Here is a 17,254-nt window from a genome sequence, read left to right on the forward strand (position 1 = left end):
ACCCTGTCTAGAATTTTATTACATTAGTTCACCCTTAGGTCTTATTTCCTATATTTTTGTGGGTGTTCCTTCGAACGCCTGTCTGGGAGGGTGTTTTTTTTACCTTTTTTGTTTGAAGGTACCACTTTAGTATCTTTTATTTTCCCTGTGTTGTCCCGCAGTCCAGGTTTTGGCGGACTTTATTGTAAATAAATTAGCATTGAATGCTACTTGCAATACGTCTTCCTCCTCTGTCTGATTTTTTTCTGCTGTGTTAGTTGTGACTCCCTGGTACATCTTACCACCAGGGGGAATCGTAACAATCATATTGTTTGATTTTTGAAGAATTTATTTGCAAATCATGGTGGAAAATTTGTTATTTGGTCAATACCAAAAGTTTATCTCAATACTTTATGTACCCTATGTTGGCAATAACGGAGGCCAAATGTTTTCTGTCACTCTTCACAAGCTTTTCACACTGTGAAATATATTTGTATTCTTATATTTAGTCTTGCACCCTTTTCACTATGATGTATTAAAAGTTACTAGAATAGAATTTAACTTACACCTATTGGTTAAAATGTGCACTACACCTTTTGCACTCCACCTCCTTCATTTGTATTAACGCCTCCCATTTTTATGACTTGTCTTTATCTCTAATAAAACCACCGTTGAAGCAGTTTTTCGGCGGGAGATAGCTTAGAGGAGCTTGGAGAGTAGTCACACTCTCGGGCCTCAGGATAGTCCACTCCCCCGCTTCTGCAGACGCAGCCTTCAACTTTCATTCCATCTGCCTCAGTGTGTGTTCCTGTGTTCGAGTTTATTTAAGTGTTGGCTGGTAGCCCCAACACACACACTGTTGCTGGTGATTTGGCTCACTCCTCCATGAAGAGAAGTGTTGTTTTGGGTCTGTCGTTGAGCAACACAGACTTTCAACTCCCTCCACAAATTTTCCATGGGGTTGAGGTCTGGAGACTGGCTAGCCCACTCCAGGACCTTAAAATGCTTCTTATGAAGCCACTCTTTTATTGCCCTTGCTGTATTTGGGATCATTGTCATGATGAAAGACCCAGCCACGTCCTATCTTCAATGTCCTTGCTGATGGAAGATTTTCACTCAAAATTTCTCAATACATGTCCCCATTCATTCTTTCCTCTACAGATCAGTCATCCTGGTTTCTTTGCAGAAAAACAGCCCCAACGCAAGAAGTTTCAACCACCATGCTTCACAGTGGGTAAGGTGTTCTTCGGATGCAATTCAGCATTCTTTCTCCGCCAAACACAAGAACCTTTGTTTCTACCAAAAAGTTCTATTTTGGTTTCATCAGACCATCACACATTCTCCCAGTCCTCTTCTGAATCATCCAAATGCTGTCTAGCGAACCCGCAAACAGACCTGGATGTGTACTGGCTTCAGCAAGGGGTCACGCCTGGCAGTGCAGGATTTGAGTCCCTGGTGGCTCATTGTATTACTTATAGTAGCCTTTGTAACTGTTGTCCCAGCTCTCTGTAGGTCATTCACAAGGTCCCTCTGTGTGGTTCTAGAATTTTTGCACACCGTTCTTAATATCATTTTGACGCCGCAGGGTGGAGCCCCAGGTCGAGGAAGATTATCAGTGGTCTTCTATGTCTTCAATTTTCTAATAATTGCTCCCACCATTGATTTCTTGACACCAAGCGTTATAAACTATTAGATTCAATATTCCCTGCCTGGTGAAGGTCTACAATTTTGTCTCTGGTGTCCTTCGACAGCTCTTTGATCTTGAGGTTGTGAGAGACTGAGGTTGCGGACAGGTGTCTTTATACCGATAATGAGTTAAAACAGCTATTAATACAGGTAACGAGAGAAGACATCATTAGAAGTTAGACCTCTTTGACAGCCAGAAATCCTACTTGTTTGTAGGTGACCAAATAATTATTTTCCATTCTAATTTTGGAGAATAAAAAACTGATTTTCTGGGGGGTTTTCCACATTGTCTCTTATGGTTGAAGTTCACCCATGTTGACAATTACAGGCCTCTCTCATCTTTTCAAGTAGGAGAACTTGCACAATTGATGGTTGACTACTTGCATACAGTGGGGCAAATAAGTATATGCGGGCGGCCCAGTGGAGCGAGTGGTAAGCGCTTCGGCCTCACAGCTCTGGGGTCCTGGGTTCAAATCCAGGTCATGTCTATCTGTGTGGAGTTTGCATGTTTTCACCGGGCCTGCGTAGGTTTCCTCTGGGTACACCGGTTTCCTCCCACATTCCAAAAACATGCATGGTTGGTTGATTGGACCCTCTGAATTGCCCCTAGGTATGGGTGTGAGAGTGCATGGTTGTCCGACTTCTTGTGCCCTGTGATTGGCTGGCCACCGATTCAGGGTGTCCTCTGCCTCTGGCCTGGAGTCAGTTGGGATAAGCTCCAGCATCCTCATGACTCTAATGAGGATAAAGTGGTTCAGGAAAGAGATGAGAAAATCCATCTCCTCGCAAGACCCATGTGTAAATGTCTCTGGGAGCACTAGGGAGCGTTGCAATTTCCAATGTTATTTATCCTCGTTAGTCTGTGTGCGGCGGAGCTTGCTCGCCAGTACAAGACGAGTATACTAATACCCATTGGCTAGTTGTCCTACATTATCCTATTGTGAGGGCCTTTGTGAGCATCATTTTCAAAATATTTTGAAGGGAGGACAAAAGCAAACAACCCGCAACAGGTTCCTTTTAAAAACTGGAGCTGAAAGTCAGGATGGAGGCGGGGCAAATAGAGCCAACACGGTAGAAGAACAGTATAAACATTTAAACAAAATTTGAATTAAGTTTAGTGTATGGTTAGATTTAACAGATTTTTACATTTTTGTAATCCAATTTCATTTAAATCTGTTTATGTTATGTTACAATCGCATTGCCATGCAAAAAGTCTCCGTCCCTCTCACTCTCCCCTCTGCAAAATCCATCTACAATCTACATCATTACCACTAATTATTTGTTACTCTGTTAATAGATGGCGAATTATAACAAATCAAAATGTTTTCCCATTCCAATATCCTGTTTTTGGAACGAACTAATTTGTTTTAGTTCATTTCTATGAGAAACGTTGATTTGCGATACAAGCTCTGTCACGGAACACATTAAGCTCAGATCTCAAGGTGCCATTATACATACATACATTCACCCTTGCACTCATAACTAGGACCAATTTAGAGTGTTGAACCCACCAGCATGAATGTTTTAGGGATGTGGGAGGAAACCAGCGAGTATCCGGAGAAAACTCACACAAGCCAGGAGGGAACATGCAAATTGCACACAGTGGGACCTGGGATCGAACCCTCAGCCCCAGAATTGTGAAACCGACGCGCTGGTTATCTCCGTATATATAAAATATTCACCCACGTACATATCTGAAAGTCACTCCTCCTGTGCGTGGCACAACAGTTAAGGTATATAACATGATTAAAAAAACTTCAATAATTCGCAAGTCTATTATGATCATAAAATATTTCGACCACTCCTTTTGTTGTTCTTACCAGGCGGAGCAAACTGATTTCGTCATAAGACAAAAAATTGAGAATTGCCTCAATAGCCACAATAGGTAGTCCTAAAAGCGGGTTGTTCTGGAGGGTCTGATCCACAGGTAGAATGGGTTGTTTAAGTGCCACAACATCAGTAAGCGAAGTAGCAACGCGGTTGTCAATTCGTTCCACGTTGGTAGCCATTTTAGTCTCCAGTGGGAGGGAGGAAATTACGTAGGGCATCTACTTCCTTTGAACCCTTTGCCAAAAATAAAAAAAAACTCACCAAAGATTCTGATAATCAAAGTGCCACCGGCTTTATTTTTATTTTTTACTACTAAACCTGTATTCGTTTTGACTAAAATCATGTTTCATTCTTTAAGGCGTGTCCAAATCAGGAAAGTCCATAGTAGTTCGGTATCTTTGGTGTAAAAATATATATTTGGTCCCTGCATTTTTCGTACGAGTAATTTACATTGTAATGCAATTTTTCCGGGCGACTGTTATGAATTATTTGCTTTAAAAATTAACAATGTGTGTACTGTTAGACTTAAAGTTTTAGCAACTGACTCCAATTCCTTAACTCTGTCTTATCCCGACTAACAATGGAGCGTGTTCAGCATCTGGGGAGACAGACCAGGCCAGAGCGAGTAGATCCACAGATGGTTTATTCCTAACAAATTGATCTATAAAGAGCTCCGGGTCCCTCTCCCAAGTAATAAGCTCGCTGAGCGTGTCTATGCACAGCGGAGGATGAGAAGAATAATGTCCACGTGCGAGTTTGCCCAGTTATAGTAATACAAAAATGCATATTCAATAGCTGATTAACAACACGATGTTGACTGATTCACGACTGTCCAAGGGTCTGTCTTTGCTCAGGATCCTTGTCCCATCCTGTTGGCCTTGGAGGTCAGTGCCGGTCGTCTCCTTCTCCGCCTGGATCTGAATATTTACACCGCTTGTCTCCCTTATCTGACTGGACTGTCTTGGAGCCTCCTGTTAATCAACTTCACAAGGATTTTAGACAAAGAGCCTGTTCTTTGCAAAGGCACAAGGAATTTGGGCCGAGGGCCTCTGTTCTTTGTCTAGGCCTCATCTTAGGGGAACCTGGACAGTCTGTGTGATACTAAGTTAAAACAAGTGCTCAATAATACAACAGTAACATATAAAATGAATCAGCTATACTAAAATGAATAAGCAAAATATATCTTCATTTGATAATCGTACAACAGCAATATATAGAACTGATGCAGCTATAATAAAATGAATGAGTAAAACATCATGCTCTTCATTAGATTATATAGTTTAAATGTGTCATATTCTTCAGTACCAAAGTAATAGCCACTAAATTCATCATTGTGTCTTCACAACAATGTGTGGAAAAACAGCCAGTAACTCTGCGTGTTTGTTGTATAAACAATTTAGCTGTGTTGGATCGGATTGGATTGGATAACTTTATTCATCCCATATTCGGGAAATTTCGCGTCACAGTAGCAAGAGGGTGAGGATGCAGAAATAAGAAAAGCATTTTAGACATACTCTCTTTTTTTTCTCAGACCTAATTGCCCTCTTCTTCTTGTTCAGGAAGGCCCTTAAATCCCTGGTGACTCACGGTTTATTGTTGGAGAGACAAAGGACCTTCTTGGAGGGTACAATGTTCTCAACACAGAAGTTAATGTGATGCAGTGGGTCAAGATGTCAATGTTTTATTCATTTTTTTTTCTAATTAAAAAACTTTAAAAAAATAAATGAATAAAACACAGAGATAAAATATACATTGCAGGGTTATGGGATGAAATAATTAAAAAAAATAAACATAAAATTAAAACACAGAGAGAGACGAAAAATGCATTGCAGGATTAAGGGAATAAATTATTTTAAGTAGCATATACAGTTGTGGTCAAAAGTTTACGGACACATGTGAAGAACATAATGTCATGGCTCTCTTGAGTTTCCTGTTGCCTCAACAACTCAGATTTTTCTCTGATAGACTAATTGGAACAGGTACTTCTTTGTCACAAAAAAAAACATTCATGAAGTTTGGTTCTTTTATGACTTTATTTTGGGTTAACAGAAAAAGTGATCAAATCTGCTGGGTCAAAAATATACATACAGCAACACGAATTAGCAATTTTTGTGACTTAGAAAGTTGTGTCAGTGAAATGAGCTCCATAACATGGCCTCTTAACTTCTTGTGAGTGATTATGAGTGACTGCAGCTGGTGACTTCTCTGATGCATATAAATAGGCTCATTGGATGCAAACACCCACAAATGCTACCATGGGAAAGTCAAAGGAGCCCAGCATGGATGGATCTGAAAAAGCGAATCCTTAACTCTAACAAGTCAGGAAAGTCACTCGGAGCCATTTCAAAGCAGTTGCAGGTCCCAAGAGCAACAATGCAAACAATTGTTTGTAAGTATAAAGTGTGTGGCACTGTTTTGTCACTGCCAAAATCAGGAAGAAAACGCAAACTATCGCCTGCTGCTGAGAGAAAATTGGTCAGGAGGGTGAAGATTCAACCGAGAATCACCAAAAAGTAAATTTGCCAAGAATTAAAAGCTGCTGGAACACAGGTGTCAGTGTGCACAGTCAAGTGTGTTTTGCATCTGCATTGATTGAGAGGCTGCCGTGCAAGAAGAAAGCCCTTGCTCCAAAAGCGGCACCTTAAAGCTCGACGTAAATTTGCTGCTGATCACATAGACAAAGATAAGACCTTCTGGAGGAATGTTCTGTGGTCAGACGAAATAAAAATCGAGCTGTTTGGCCACAATGCCCAGCAATATGTTTGGAGGAGAAAAGCTGATGCCTTTCACCCCAAATACACCATGCCTACCGTCAAGCACGGTGGTGGTAGTATTATGCTGTGGGGCTGTTTGCTGCCAATGGAATTGGTGCCTTACATAGTGTAAATGGGATCATGAAGGAGGATTACCTTCAAATTCTTCAAGATAACCTAAAGTCATCAGCCCCAAAATGGGGTCTTGGGCACAGTTGGGTGTTCCAACAGGACAATGACCCCAAACACACATCAAAAGTGAAGCTAGAATTAAGGTTTTTGAATGGTCTTCCCAAAGTCCTGACTTAAACACCATTGAGAACTTGTGGAGAATGGTGAAGAATCAAGTCCATGTCAGAAAGCCATCAAATTTAACTGAACTGCACCAATTCTGTAAAGAAGAGTTGTGGAGTATATAATGTATTCTTTATACTTTTATTTAGTGTAGTCACTAGAATAGAATTTTGCATAGCCTAGTGGAAATTTCCATCATGACACCTATGAGTTGGGGGTGCGTCATCTACCATGACACGCCCATTTCTTTGTTCACATTTTCCCGCCTAAAGTTCATATCTATGTCAAATGACCTTTGTCAATAAAACTAGCGGATCTGTGGGAGGCAGGCAGAGGATTTGAACTGGTCAGGCTGGGGGATGACCCCCTCCTCCAGCTGAAGTCTGGTAGATCTCATCACGGCTGACTCTGTGTGCTTCCTCTGATCCGAAGTTATTGAATGTATATGGATTAGATCCCACATTTCCTGGTGCTGAAACCCGGGGAGATTAATTTCTGAATTTTTCTAACCGCGGTGGATTGAAATCTTACTGACGTCAGCTACTCATACTTTGAAAGAGAGGGCAGTTTCGGTCAATCGCGGCCCGTTTGAAGAACAAACCCCCATCAAAAAAAAAGGAGGGTCAGGAGACGGTAAGGGGCTGTTTAATATTATTGTAGAACAATGCTGGTGAAAATCCCGTTTTTCCACTTGTGAAAAAGTCAAAGGAAAACGTTCCATAAATGGGAAATATTTGCATATCGTTGGGAAGTATGTGCGTGAAAAAAGAAGGGAATACACAAGACAAGAAGTGTATGGCGGACGTACACTTTAGCCATAGGTGACGTTCCTGAGGAAAACTGGTGACGTGGTTTAGACTAAGGGGTGAAAGAATCGTAAAAGATTTTTGGAGATTATCAAAAATAACGGAAAACCTTCAAAAAATACTGCACCCGATGAGTAAAAGAGCGCTCAATAAAAAAGTAATCTTCATATGAAATATATATATCAACCGGAAGGGTATATATATGAACCGGAAGTATGCTGTGACGTGTTCATAAATCTCGACGATTGTCGCGCAAAATAAGAGTAGAAACGACTGAGAAAGCTACTTAGGTGGATAAATAAGATAAGAAAATAAGTATTTATAAGATAATAAATTGAGAAGGGGTGTCACTAGAACAAAATAAGAGAAGCGAGGAGCAGAGAGAAGGGAGGATGAGCACATGTCAGGGAGAAGAAGTAGAGCCAGAGAACAAAGAAGCGCGTAGCTCAAGCTGCCCATCCCCCAGCAGCTCAAGCTGCCCCTACGCAGCAAGAGGGGGTCGCCTCGGCTCAAGCTCCCCCGGCGCAAAGAGAGGGGGGTCGCCTCCTCAATAGACTGCACAATGCTCCTAAACCACCACACGGTGGAGCCATGTATAGAGAGAGCACCCACCAGCCCAGACGAAGGCCTCATCCCCCTGCACAAACAGGGAGGGGTGGGGGAGGGAGAGAGAGAGAGGCAGAGAAAGAAACGGAGAGAGAGAGAGACTGAGAGAGTTGACAATGTCATGATATATTAGTGACAAATTATGGGTCCTTTTTTAAACACTGAAATTTATATTAGGAAATGCCTAGTGAAAGGTTATGTTTCCTAAATTTTAATAGTGGTTATAGTGAGCCCAGACAATGGCTCATATTTTAAATAAAGCTATCCTCATATAGCTAATTTAGCAATATGAGAGTGATTTGGGATTTAGACTTAAGTATTAAGAATCATCCAAATTATTAATGATATCAAACGAGAAGAAAATAATGCAGAAATGGCATTGATCCACATTATTAGGTAAATTGTATCTGGCAAGTTTAGATAAAATTATTAATTTAGGATAAGCATGACTAGGATGGAATAAAAAATAGGCATCTTCAGTGCACGGAAGATATTTCATTGTTTTGCCCTGAACAGGAGGGATATGCTTTAGTGTGAGTCATATTAATGACTATTAGAATACAGTGTTCCCTCGGTACTTCGCGGTTCAGCCACCGCAGACTCAAAGCTTCGCATTTATTTTTTGGAAGAAAACAAATAATAATACAAATATTACATTGAGAGAACATATTTTACGTTTTTTTTTGTTATAACATGAATTTCACTGTCTCTACCCGTATTCTATATGGTGTACTGTATACAGGGGGGAATACTTTTTTCAAATTAAGCATTTTTGAAGGGGCATCCCTACTTCGTGGAAATTCACTTATCGCGGGTGGTCCCGGTCCCCATTAACCGCGATAACCGAGGGAACACTGTATCACGGATTGCATTAGCATCAAACAAATGATGTCAACCAAATGATGTTTAACTATTTCTTTTGAAAATGTTTAATGCTGATAGGACAGCAAAAGGTGGTTATCTGCCAAGAAGCCCCAGACTGGGGATGGCACTCTCCACTAGTGATGAAAATTGCAGACCACTGATGTCTGATTATGAATGAGTGTGAGCGTGAATGGTTGTTTGTCTTTTTGTGATTTTTTATTGGCCAACCACCAAGATATAATCAATCCGTTAGATGTCAAGGTGGAAAAGGATTTAGAAAATTGGAATTGATTTCTGATATCGACAGTAAGCCCTTTGCAGGGATGGCAGGTGAAAAATATGACATATTTTACTCATTCATTTTACTGTAGCTGTTTCATTTTGATGTTACTACTGCAAATTTAAACTCTGGTTCTTAACTCAATTACAATATAAACAAAAGGCTTTGCCTGAGATTCTTCGATTAGAATATTAACAAAAGGCTCTGTCTGAGATTCTTCTTCTGGGGTTGGATTCACACTGATAAGGAAACAGATGGTGGGGACTTCAAAGGACAGAGAAAACAAGGAGCTGGCTTATCCCAGTCCAAGAGAGGGAAGCGGGGTACAGGATGTTTTGGCTGATTAATTCTCTTGTTATTTTTTGAAGGAGCGCTCCACAGGTGTATGTCATACTCCTGCTGAGCCATCTCCAATCAGACGAATGTGGCTCCAATGACATCGCAATCTCCAACGAATGAGACAACACTGGCTTCTTGACCCTGTGTGCGTGGTCCTCAGATACCGATCCATCCTGGCCAGTGGGGATGTGTAAAAAAAGTACTACTCAGGCGAAAACGGGCAAGGTGATTCCGACAATCGTATCCCCTAAATAGAATAAAGTCCGAACAATCCAAGACGAACCATCAGTGGACGAGTGGTTTAGAATGACTACAGCTATTTCAGCAGTATCTAAAAATTGGTTGTTAATGGCAGAGCAAGCTGCCAGCGAAACCCAAGATGATTGTCTCGTGTGTATGGATGCTCGACCCGTACTCCGTCTTGTTTCGGCCCCAATTGACAAAGAATGTATTATGGACCTCCTAAAAAACACTAATCCGACATTTAAGTATTCTAAATACGATTCGATATTCCCACTTGCCCAAGAGGATAAAGAAAAAACAATTTTTGATAAATCAGTAGCACGCCAAAATTTAACCTGTCTCAAATTAAACGGGACTAGAAAATCATTGGGAAGCATTCCGTCTGACTGGTGTGTATTAAACATGTCTTTTCCGGTACCACACCCCTTATCCCGAGCTGACATCTGGTTATGGTGTGGAAGCGATAAGTTGTATGATAGATTACCTACAAATGCTTCGGGCGTGTGTTCTTCGGTGTCTTTGTTGCTTCTGGTTTCTGTTTCCCCAGTGAATCTCACAGATGGAATAAGATTACCTTCAAACCTGAAGGATGTCTTGCATCGCAATAAGAGAGCACCACCCACCTGGATGGGTAACTCAGATCCCACCTATATTGACGCCATAAGTATCCCACGTGGCGTTCCTAATGAGTATAAACTTGATGTTCAGGTTTCACCAGGATAATAAAGTATTTTAATTTGGGTAACCCCTAACAAAAAGTTGATCGCATTAATTACGTTCATTACAATGTCCAGCGACTTGCCAATTACACTGTTGAGTCGTTTGAGGCAATACACGAACAGCTAGCGGCAACATCTCTTATGGCTTTCTAAGATCGTATTGCATTAGACATGGTCTTGGCTGAGAAGGGTGGTGTGTGTGCTATTTTTGGTGATGCCTGTTGTACTTGCATTCCTAACAACACTGCTCCAAATGGACGTCACACCAAAGCTTTAGAAGGCCTCCGAACCCTGACTAATAAGATGGCCGACCATTCAGGTGTGGACGCCTCAATCTGGGACCAATGAATGAATTATTTTGGTGCCTGGAAAGGTTTGGTGGGCAACATCCTCATATCTGTTGTAGTGTTCACTGCTCTGCTCATTCTCTGTGGCTGTTGTATCTTCCCCTTAGCTCGTACTCTAGTTGCTCGTTTGATCGATATGGCAGTGGGACCAAGCCCGAAAGGTCAGTATGCCCAGTTGCGCCAAACTGACCCCCCTGCCCCTCTCTATACTAATGTAGTGCTTCTTCGTTTTTTCATATACTAATGTAGTACTTCTTCATTTCGTTTCCTACTAACATGTGTGTTGTTGTTGGTGTGGTCTCTTGGGGAGACCAAGAGAAGGAATGAAGAATATGACAAATTTTACTCATCCTTTTATTGTAGCTGATTCATTTTGATATTACTACTCTAGGATTAAACTCTTGTTCTTAACTCAATTACAATATGAACAAAAGGCTTTGTCTGAGATTCTTCAATTACAATATGAACAAAATGGTTTTTCTGAGATTCTTCTTTTGAGGTTGGATTCATGCTGATAAGGAGACAAATGGTCTGGATGATGTGGATTCGAGGATGGAGAGTGTGAAGTCCGGAGAAGACACCCGTCTCGGCAGTCGCGGACCAGTCCGCATCATTGTCAACCAGTGAATAAATATACATTTTTGTAATACTATAACTGGGCAAATGAGGGTCTGGGCGATGTCTTTCTCATCCTCCAATGGGGATCGCGACACTTCTTTGGGAGGGAGACCCGGAGCTCTGTATGGATCAATTTGTCAGGAACAAATCATCTGTGGATCAACTCGCCTAACCCTGGTTGGTCTCCTCCAATGCTGAACACGCTCCGTTGTTAGACGGGATAGGACAGAGTTAAGGAATTAGAGTCAGGAGCTAAAACTATAAGTCTAACAGGATCAAGGCATCAATAATTGAACGCTGATAAACAACCAATTCAAAACTAGTTGTAATCCCCACCATGCAACCATTAATAATTTAAACACTAGCATGTCACATAAACTTATAGAAAGCGAAGCACGTATATAATAAACCCAAAACATTCCTTTTTTTGCATCCTTTACCTATGTTTTGTTGGAATTATATATCAAAATGTTTACTAACGACAATTATGCAACTTACTAATACATTAATAAGTAAGCAAATGAAACTAAGGCTGAACCACTATATATGTTTAATAGTGTTTTTACGACTTCACTATGTGGAACACAGCCGCTTGTATTGGAATTATATATATTAAAATGTTTACTAACGACAATTATGCAACTTACTAATACATTAATAAGTAAGCAAATGAAACTAAGGCTGAACCACTATATATGTTTAATAGTGTTTTTACGACTTCACTATGTGGAACACAGCCGCTTGTTAAACCCTGTATGATTTATCGCGAAATAATGAGCTATCTATACTTTATGGCATAGACGCTGAAGGAGTTTTCTGTTCCGTTATCTTAGAATGACCAATGTGAACCCTAGTGTCTCACTCCTTTTTCCAGTTTGTTTGTGTTACCAGAAGTTATGGCCCTCTCGGCTCAGAGAAAGAAAAGTTACTGCCGACAGACATGAGTTAAAAGGATGACCCATGTGTGGGGTCATAGGGGGTCTTTTCACACACACACTCATACTTAGAGGGACGGAGATCATTGCTATATATGTGCTTTGTAAACTGTATTGAGTTACCTTTCTTCCTCTTGCTTCTGTATGAGGTGTTAGGTCCAGATCGATCTGTTATATAAAGCCACGCCTTTTGAACGAGACTCTGCTGACTTTTTCCATTTATGAATTAAAAGAACTTGTGGAAGTAGAAACAGGCTAATATTGAAATTAGCTAACGGCAACAACAAACTTTCTACTTCAATTGGCGTCACGGACACAGGATTCATTGGAGGAGTTGCAGATACGTGAACGGCGATCCAGGCCGGGACAGTGAAAAGGTCGACCACAACAAAAAGGTAAGACACTCCCTGTTACTGAAAATCAGTCAAAAGTGTCAAATTGGCTTCTAGTACTTCTTAATTAGAGTACTGCAAAAAAAAAAAAAAAAAAAAAAAAAAAAAAACTCACTGTCCTGCCTTGTGTTGTCTGAAACGGTAGTTCTAAAAGTGTGGCTTTCTTTCTTTTTTCTTATGGGGTTTATCGCTCTTTGCCCTGCCGTACAAAGGTTTTTAAGGTTTAGGGAGCTGAACCATTGTTGTCTCTAGGATAACATTAAAAGCTTGTGTTTACAAACCTGGAACACTCGGTATTAAAAAACGATAGTTAGGTTTTTTCTTATGGGGTTTATCGCTTTTTGCCCGGCCGTAGAAAGGTTTTTAAGGTTTAGGGAGCTGAACCATTGTTGTCTCTAGGATAACATTAAAAGCTTGTGTTTACAAACCTGGAACACTCGGTATTAAAAAACGATAGTTAGGTTTTTTCTTATGGGGTTTATCGCTCTTTGCCCGGCCGTAGAAAGGTTTTTAAGGTTTTGAGAGCTGAACCATTGTTGTCTCTAGGATAACATTAAAAGCTTGTGTTTACAAACCTGGAACACTCGGTATTAAAAAACGATAGTTAGGTTTTTTCTTATGGGGTTTATCGCTCTTTGCCCGGCCGTAGAAAGGTTTTTAAGGTTTAGGGAGCTGAACCATTGTTGTCTCTAGGATAACATTAAAAGCTTGTGTTTACAAACCTGGAACACTCGGTATTAAAAAACGATAGTTAGGGTTTTTCTTATGGGGTTTATCGCTCTTTGCCCGGCCGTAGAAAGGTTTTTAAGGTTTTGAGAGCTGAACCATTGTTGTCTCTAGGATAACATTAAAAGCTTGTGTTTACAAACCTGGAACACTCGGTATTAAAAAACGATAGTTAGGTTTTTTCTTATGGGGTTTATCGCTCTTTGCCCGGCCGTAGAAAGGTTTTTAAGGTTTTGAGAGCTGAACCATTGTTGTCTCTAGGATAACATTAAAAGCTTGTGTTTACAAACCTGGAACACTCGGTATTAAAAAACGATAGTTAGGTTTTTTCTTATGGGGTTTATCGCTCTTTGCCCGGCCGTAGAAAGGTTTTTAAGGTTTAGGGAGCTGAACCATTGTTGTCTCTAGGATAACATTAAAAGCTTGTGTTTACAAACCTGGAACACTCGGTATTAAAAAACGATAGTTAGGTTTTTTCTTATGGGGTTTATCGCTCTTTGCCCGGCCGTAGAAAGGTTTTTAAGGTTTAGGGAGCTGAACCATTGTTGTCTCTAGGATAACATTAAAAGCTTGTGTTTACAAACCTGGAACACTCGGTATTAAAAAACGATAGTTAGGTTTTTCTTATGGAGTTTATCGCTCTTTGCCCGGCCGTAGAAAGGTTTTTAAGGTTTAGGGAGCTGAACCATTGTTGTCTCTAGGATAACATTAAAAGCTTGTGTTTACAAACCTGGAGCACTCGGTCTTAAAAAACGTTCATATTTACTCATATTTGTTGTCTGTGGGATCCCATTTTGTTATATGTTGCCGGTTGTAGTAGTGTGTCATTTTTGTTTATGTTTGTGTTTTCTCTTTGTGTTGAGAAAGTAGTGGAAAATCGCCAGATTTTCCTTTGTGTAGATTGAATAACATCATAGTGTTCTCCTTCATATTGCAAAGATAATTACTGTTTTGGTTTGTTTACAAAATTACACCCACGCCTCCATAGTTGGGACGTCCCTAAAAAATAAAAAATAAAAAATAAAAACCTAGAGAAATAAATTAATAGCGTAACATTTGACTATTGTTTGAAAAACGTTCAAAACCAAAGCACACGTGAAGAAAAAATGGCCAAGCCGATAGAGACAAAGGAAAAATGGCCGCCGACTGGAATGAAAAAAAAAAAAAAAAAAAAAAAAAAAAAAGCCTTTTCCCCTAGCCCATCTCCTACTAACCCACCCCGAAACTCGCCAGCATAAAATCTTTGATAGATCCCAGGCCTGCTGAGAGACAGTAGCCCCCACCTACGCCCCCTCGTCGTAAAGACTCGTACCAGGCAACTTTTACAAACTCCAAGGACACAGGGATGGTGCGTGCGGGGGGGTTCCTGGAATGCTTGCCTCGCACCAAGCGATGGAGAAAGGAGGAACAGAGAGAGAGAAAGATTCAGAGGCAGAGGAAATCAACAATATTAATGATATCAAACATAAAGACAATGCATAAATGGCCTTTTTCCAAATTATTAGGTAAATTACCTGGCAAGTTTAGATAAAATAATTAATTTAGGATAGGCATGATTTCTCGGGGAGTGTGTGAGCATCACAGATCATTCAGTGCACGGAATGATGTGTCTCGGTCGCCCATGAACAGATGAGATCTGCTTTAGCGCAAGTCATATTAATGACTATTAGAGTATAACGGATTGCATAAGCATCAAACAATTCATGTTAACCAAATGACATTAACCTATTTCTTTTGAGAACGATTAGTGATAAAAAATTACAGACCACTGATGTCTGTGAGTGTGAATGGTTGTTTGTCTTTTTGTGTTTTTGATTGGCCAACCACCAAGATGTGTTCAATCCGTTAGATATCAAGGTGGAAAAGGATTTTGCAAATTGGAACCGATTTCTGAAATCGCCAATAAGCCCTTTTCAGGGATGGCAGCGAAGGATTGGAAATTTGAAATCGATTTCTGAAGTCGCCAATAAGCCTTTTTGGATGGCGATGAAAAAATTGTGGAAAATTGTTTAGTCCAAACAAATGTTTTGAAGATAATGCATTGAATTAATTGGAGGAACAAATCTGCAATGTGAAATTTTGGAGCACTGAAATGAAAGAACAAAAGCAGTGCATCATATGAAATTCCAAAGTACCATTGATTTATAGTGATAATGGCATTCAAATTGTGTTAAATATGGAAAGCCTATTTAGTAGACCATACCAAACGCCATTATTCACTTCACGATTGGAGCTGGATGATTAGACTAATCTGGCTATCTGCATAAAAGAAAAACTTTACAGAAACACACTAATTTTGAGTTGGCAGAAGAAGACTGTGCTTCTCAACAGGAAACACGGAGAAGACGCACGAGCAACCCAAAATGAGAACGTCCGTACAACTGTTGCTGACCAAACAGCAGACATGAAAATAGCGGAGGATGCAGATCCATCTTTGCACTGTAAGGAGGTTCTCTCAGTTGAAACGTTTGAGGAGACAGGTAAGATAAGCTTATTGACGCGATCAGACGTAATGGAAAGCATCCAATATTGATTGGAAAGATTATTGCTCGAGGAGCAATGCTATAAACCATAAGGAACTTTTTATATTGGTTTTATTGTCTCCATAAAAAGAGTGAAAGCGTTTCAATTGAGACCAAACCTTCTTACAGACAGTTAATGTGAACAACTAGAAAGAAAATTGATAGAAATGGAACTGGATTTCAATTTTATGCCTGAGTATTGAAAAATATTGATTAAGAAAGTTTTATAGGAGATGATTGGCAAACCTCAAAGACAATGCAATGTGACATTTGATAAAAAAGACTACTAGATTGGGATATTTTCAATTTCGAACGACTGAGTTTAATATGCAACGCGATACACATTATTGAATTAATTGGGACTTGATTAGCATGCATTTTATAAGTAATGAAATTTAATTGCTCTAAATGACTCAATTATGCAAAAATTATTAACCCTAACCAACAAGAGGTGGTTACATTTTAGTAGGTTCAATTCTGTTCAGAATTATAAATGTGTGCATTTGTTTCTGAATACTAATTGATTTGAATGTAACTGTTGCAGAGAATGGAAAAGCTGTTTTCCTGAGGAGAGAGCAGCCTGATTTGTTTTTTGTATTTTTCCTATTATTGGTATGATTAGTTAATTTGTGAAATAATAAAAAAAATAATAATAATAATAAAAAATAATAATAATAATAATAAAAAAATAATAATATATAGATATATACTTATTGATCTTAACAAGGAAGCAGTGATCGAAATAGAATACCAGCTAGCATTTTTAATTTTGACTGATAAGGCATATAGTTAGAAATTAAGTAAGATTGTTATGATTTTTGTTCATTGGAATTTTAAGCCCAACCACATAGCGATAAGCAAATGTTAAGCACACGCTGAAGACAACGACAGAATACAGCAGCTAAAGCAGCAGCAGAAAACACTTACTAGACAGCATACACAACAACAAAACTGAGTCGATCTAAAAAACTGTGTTAATTGATTTAAAAACATTGCACCATAGAAAGAAAAGATGCATGGATACATGAAAAAGCAGAACAATCTACAGACGGCCTATTCACAGCTAAAGGCCTACCGTGCCTACCAAAGAATTTATTCCAAGATTGAGCCATGGAAGGAGCCATGTCTCAACAAGGGGGAAGATGGACATGGCAGAGCACGTGTTCCATGTCCCAGAGGCCCAAACAAGTGCAGCGGGGAGACAAAGTTGGAACCTTCACGAGTGCGACTGAGGGTAAACCCTAAACACCTGGATGGCCTAACAACAACAAGTGCAACGTCCAAAAGACCGTGGGACTTAAAGAGCGCACAAATG

General features: G+C 39.9%; 1 protein-coding gene across 1 annotated transcript in view; it reads right to left on the reverse strand.

The window, feature by feature from the left end:
- fbxo28 (F-box protein 28) overlaps positions 1–3,711 on the reverse strand; it is a 51,485-nt gene extending 47,774 nt beyond the window's left edge. The window contains exon 1 of the mRNA XM_077729034.1: positions 3,486–3,711. Coding sequence (XP_077585160.1) covers positions 3,486–3,674 — 189 coding nt within the window. The 5' untranslated portion in view covers positions 3,675–3,711. The remainder of the gene's footprint in view (positions 1–3,485) is intronic.
- Between the last annotated feature and the right edge of the window lie 13,543 nt (positions 3,712–17,254).

This window comes from Stigmatopora nigra, chromosome 12 (genome assembly GCF_051989575.1).
Source record: "Stigmatopora nigra isolate UIUO_SnigA chromosome 12, RoL_Snig_1.1, whole genome shotgun sequence".
In the NCBI taxonomy this organism is placed as follows: Eukaryota; Metazoa; Chordata; class Actinopteri; order Syngnathiformes; family Syngnathidae; genus Stigmatopora; species Stigmatopora nigra.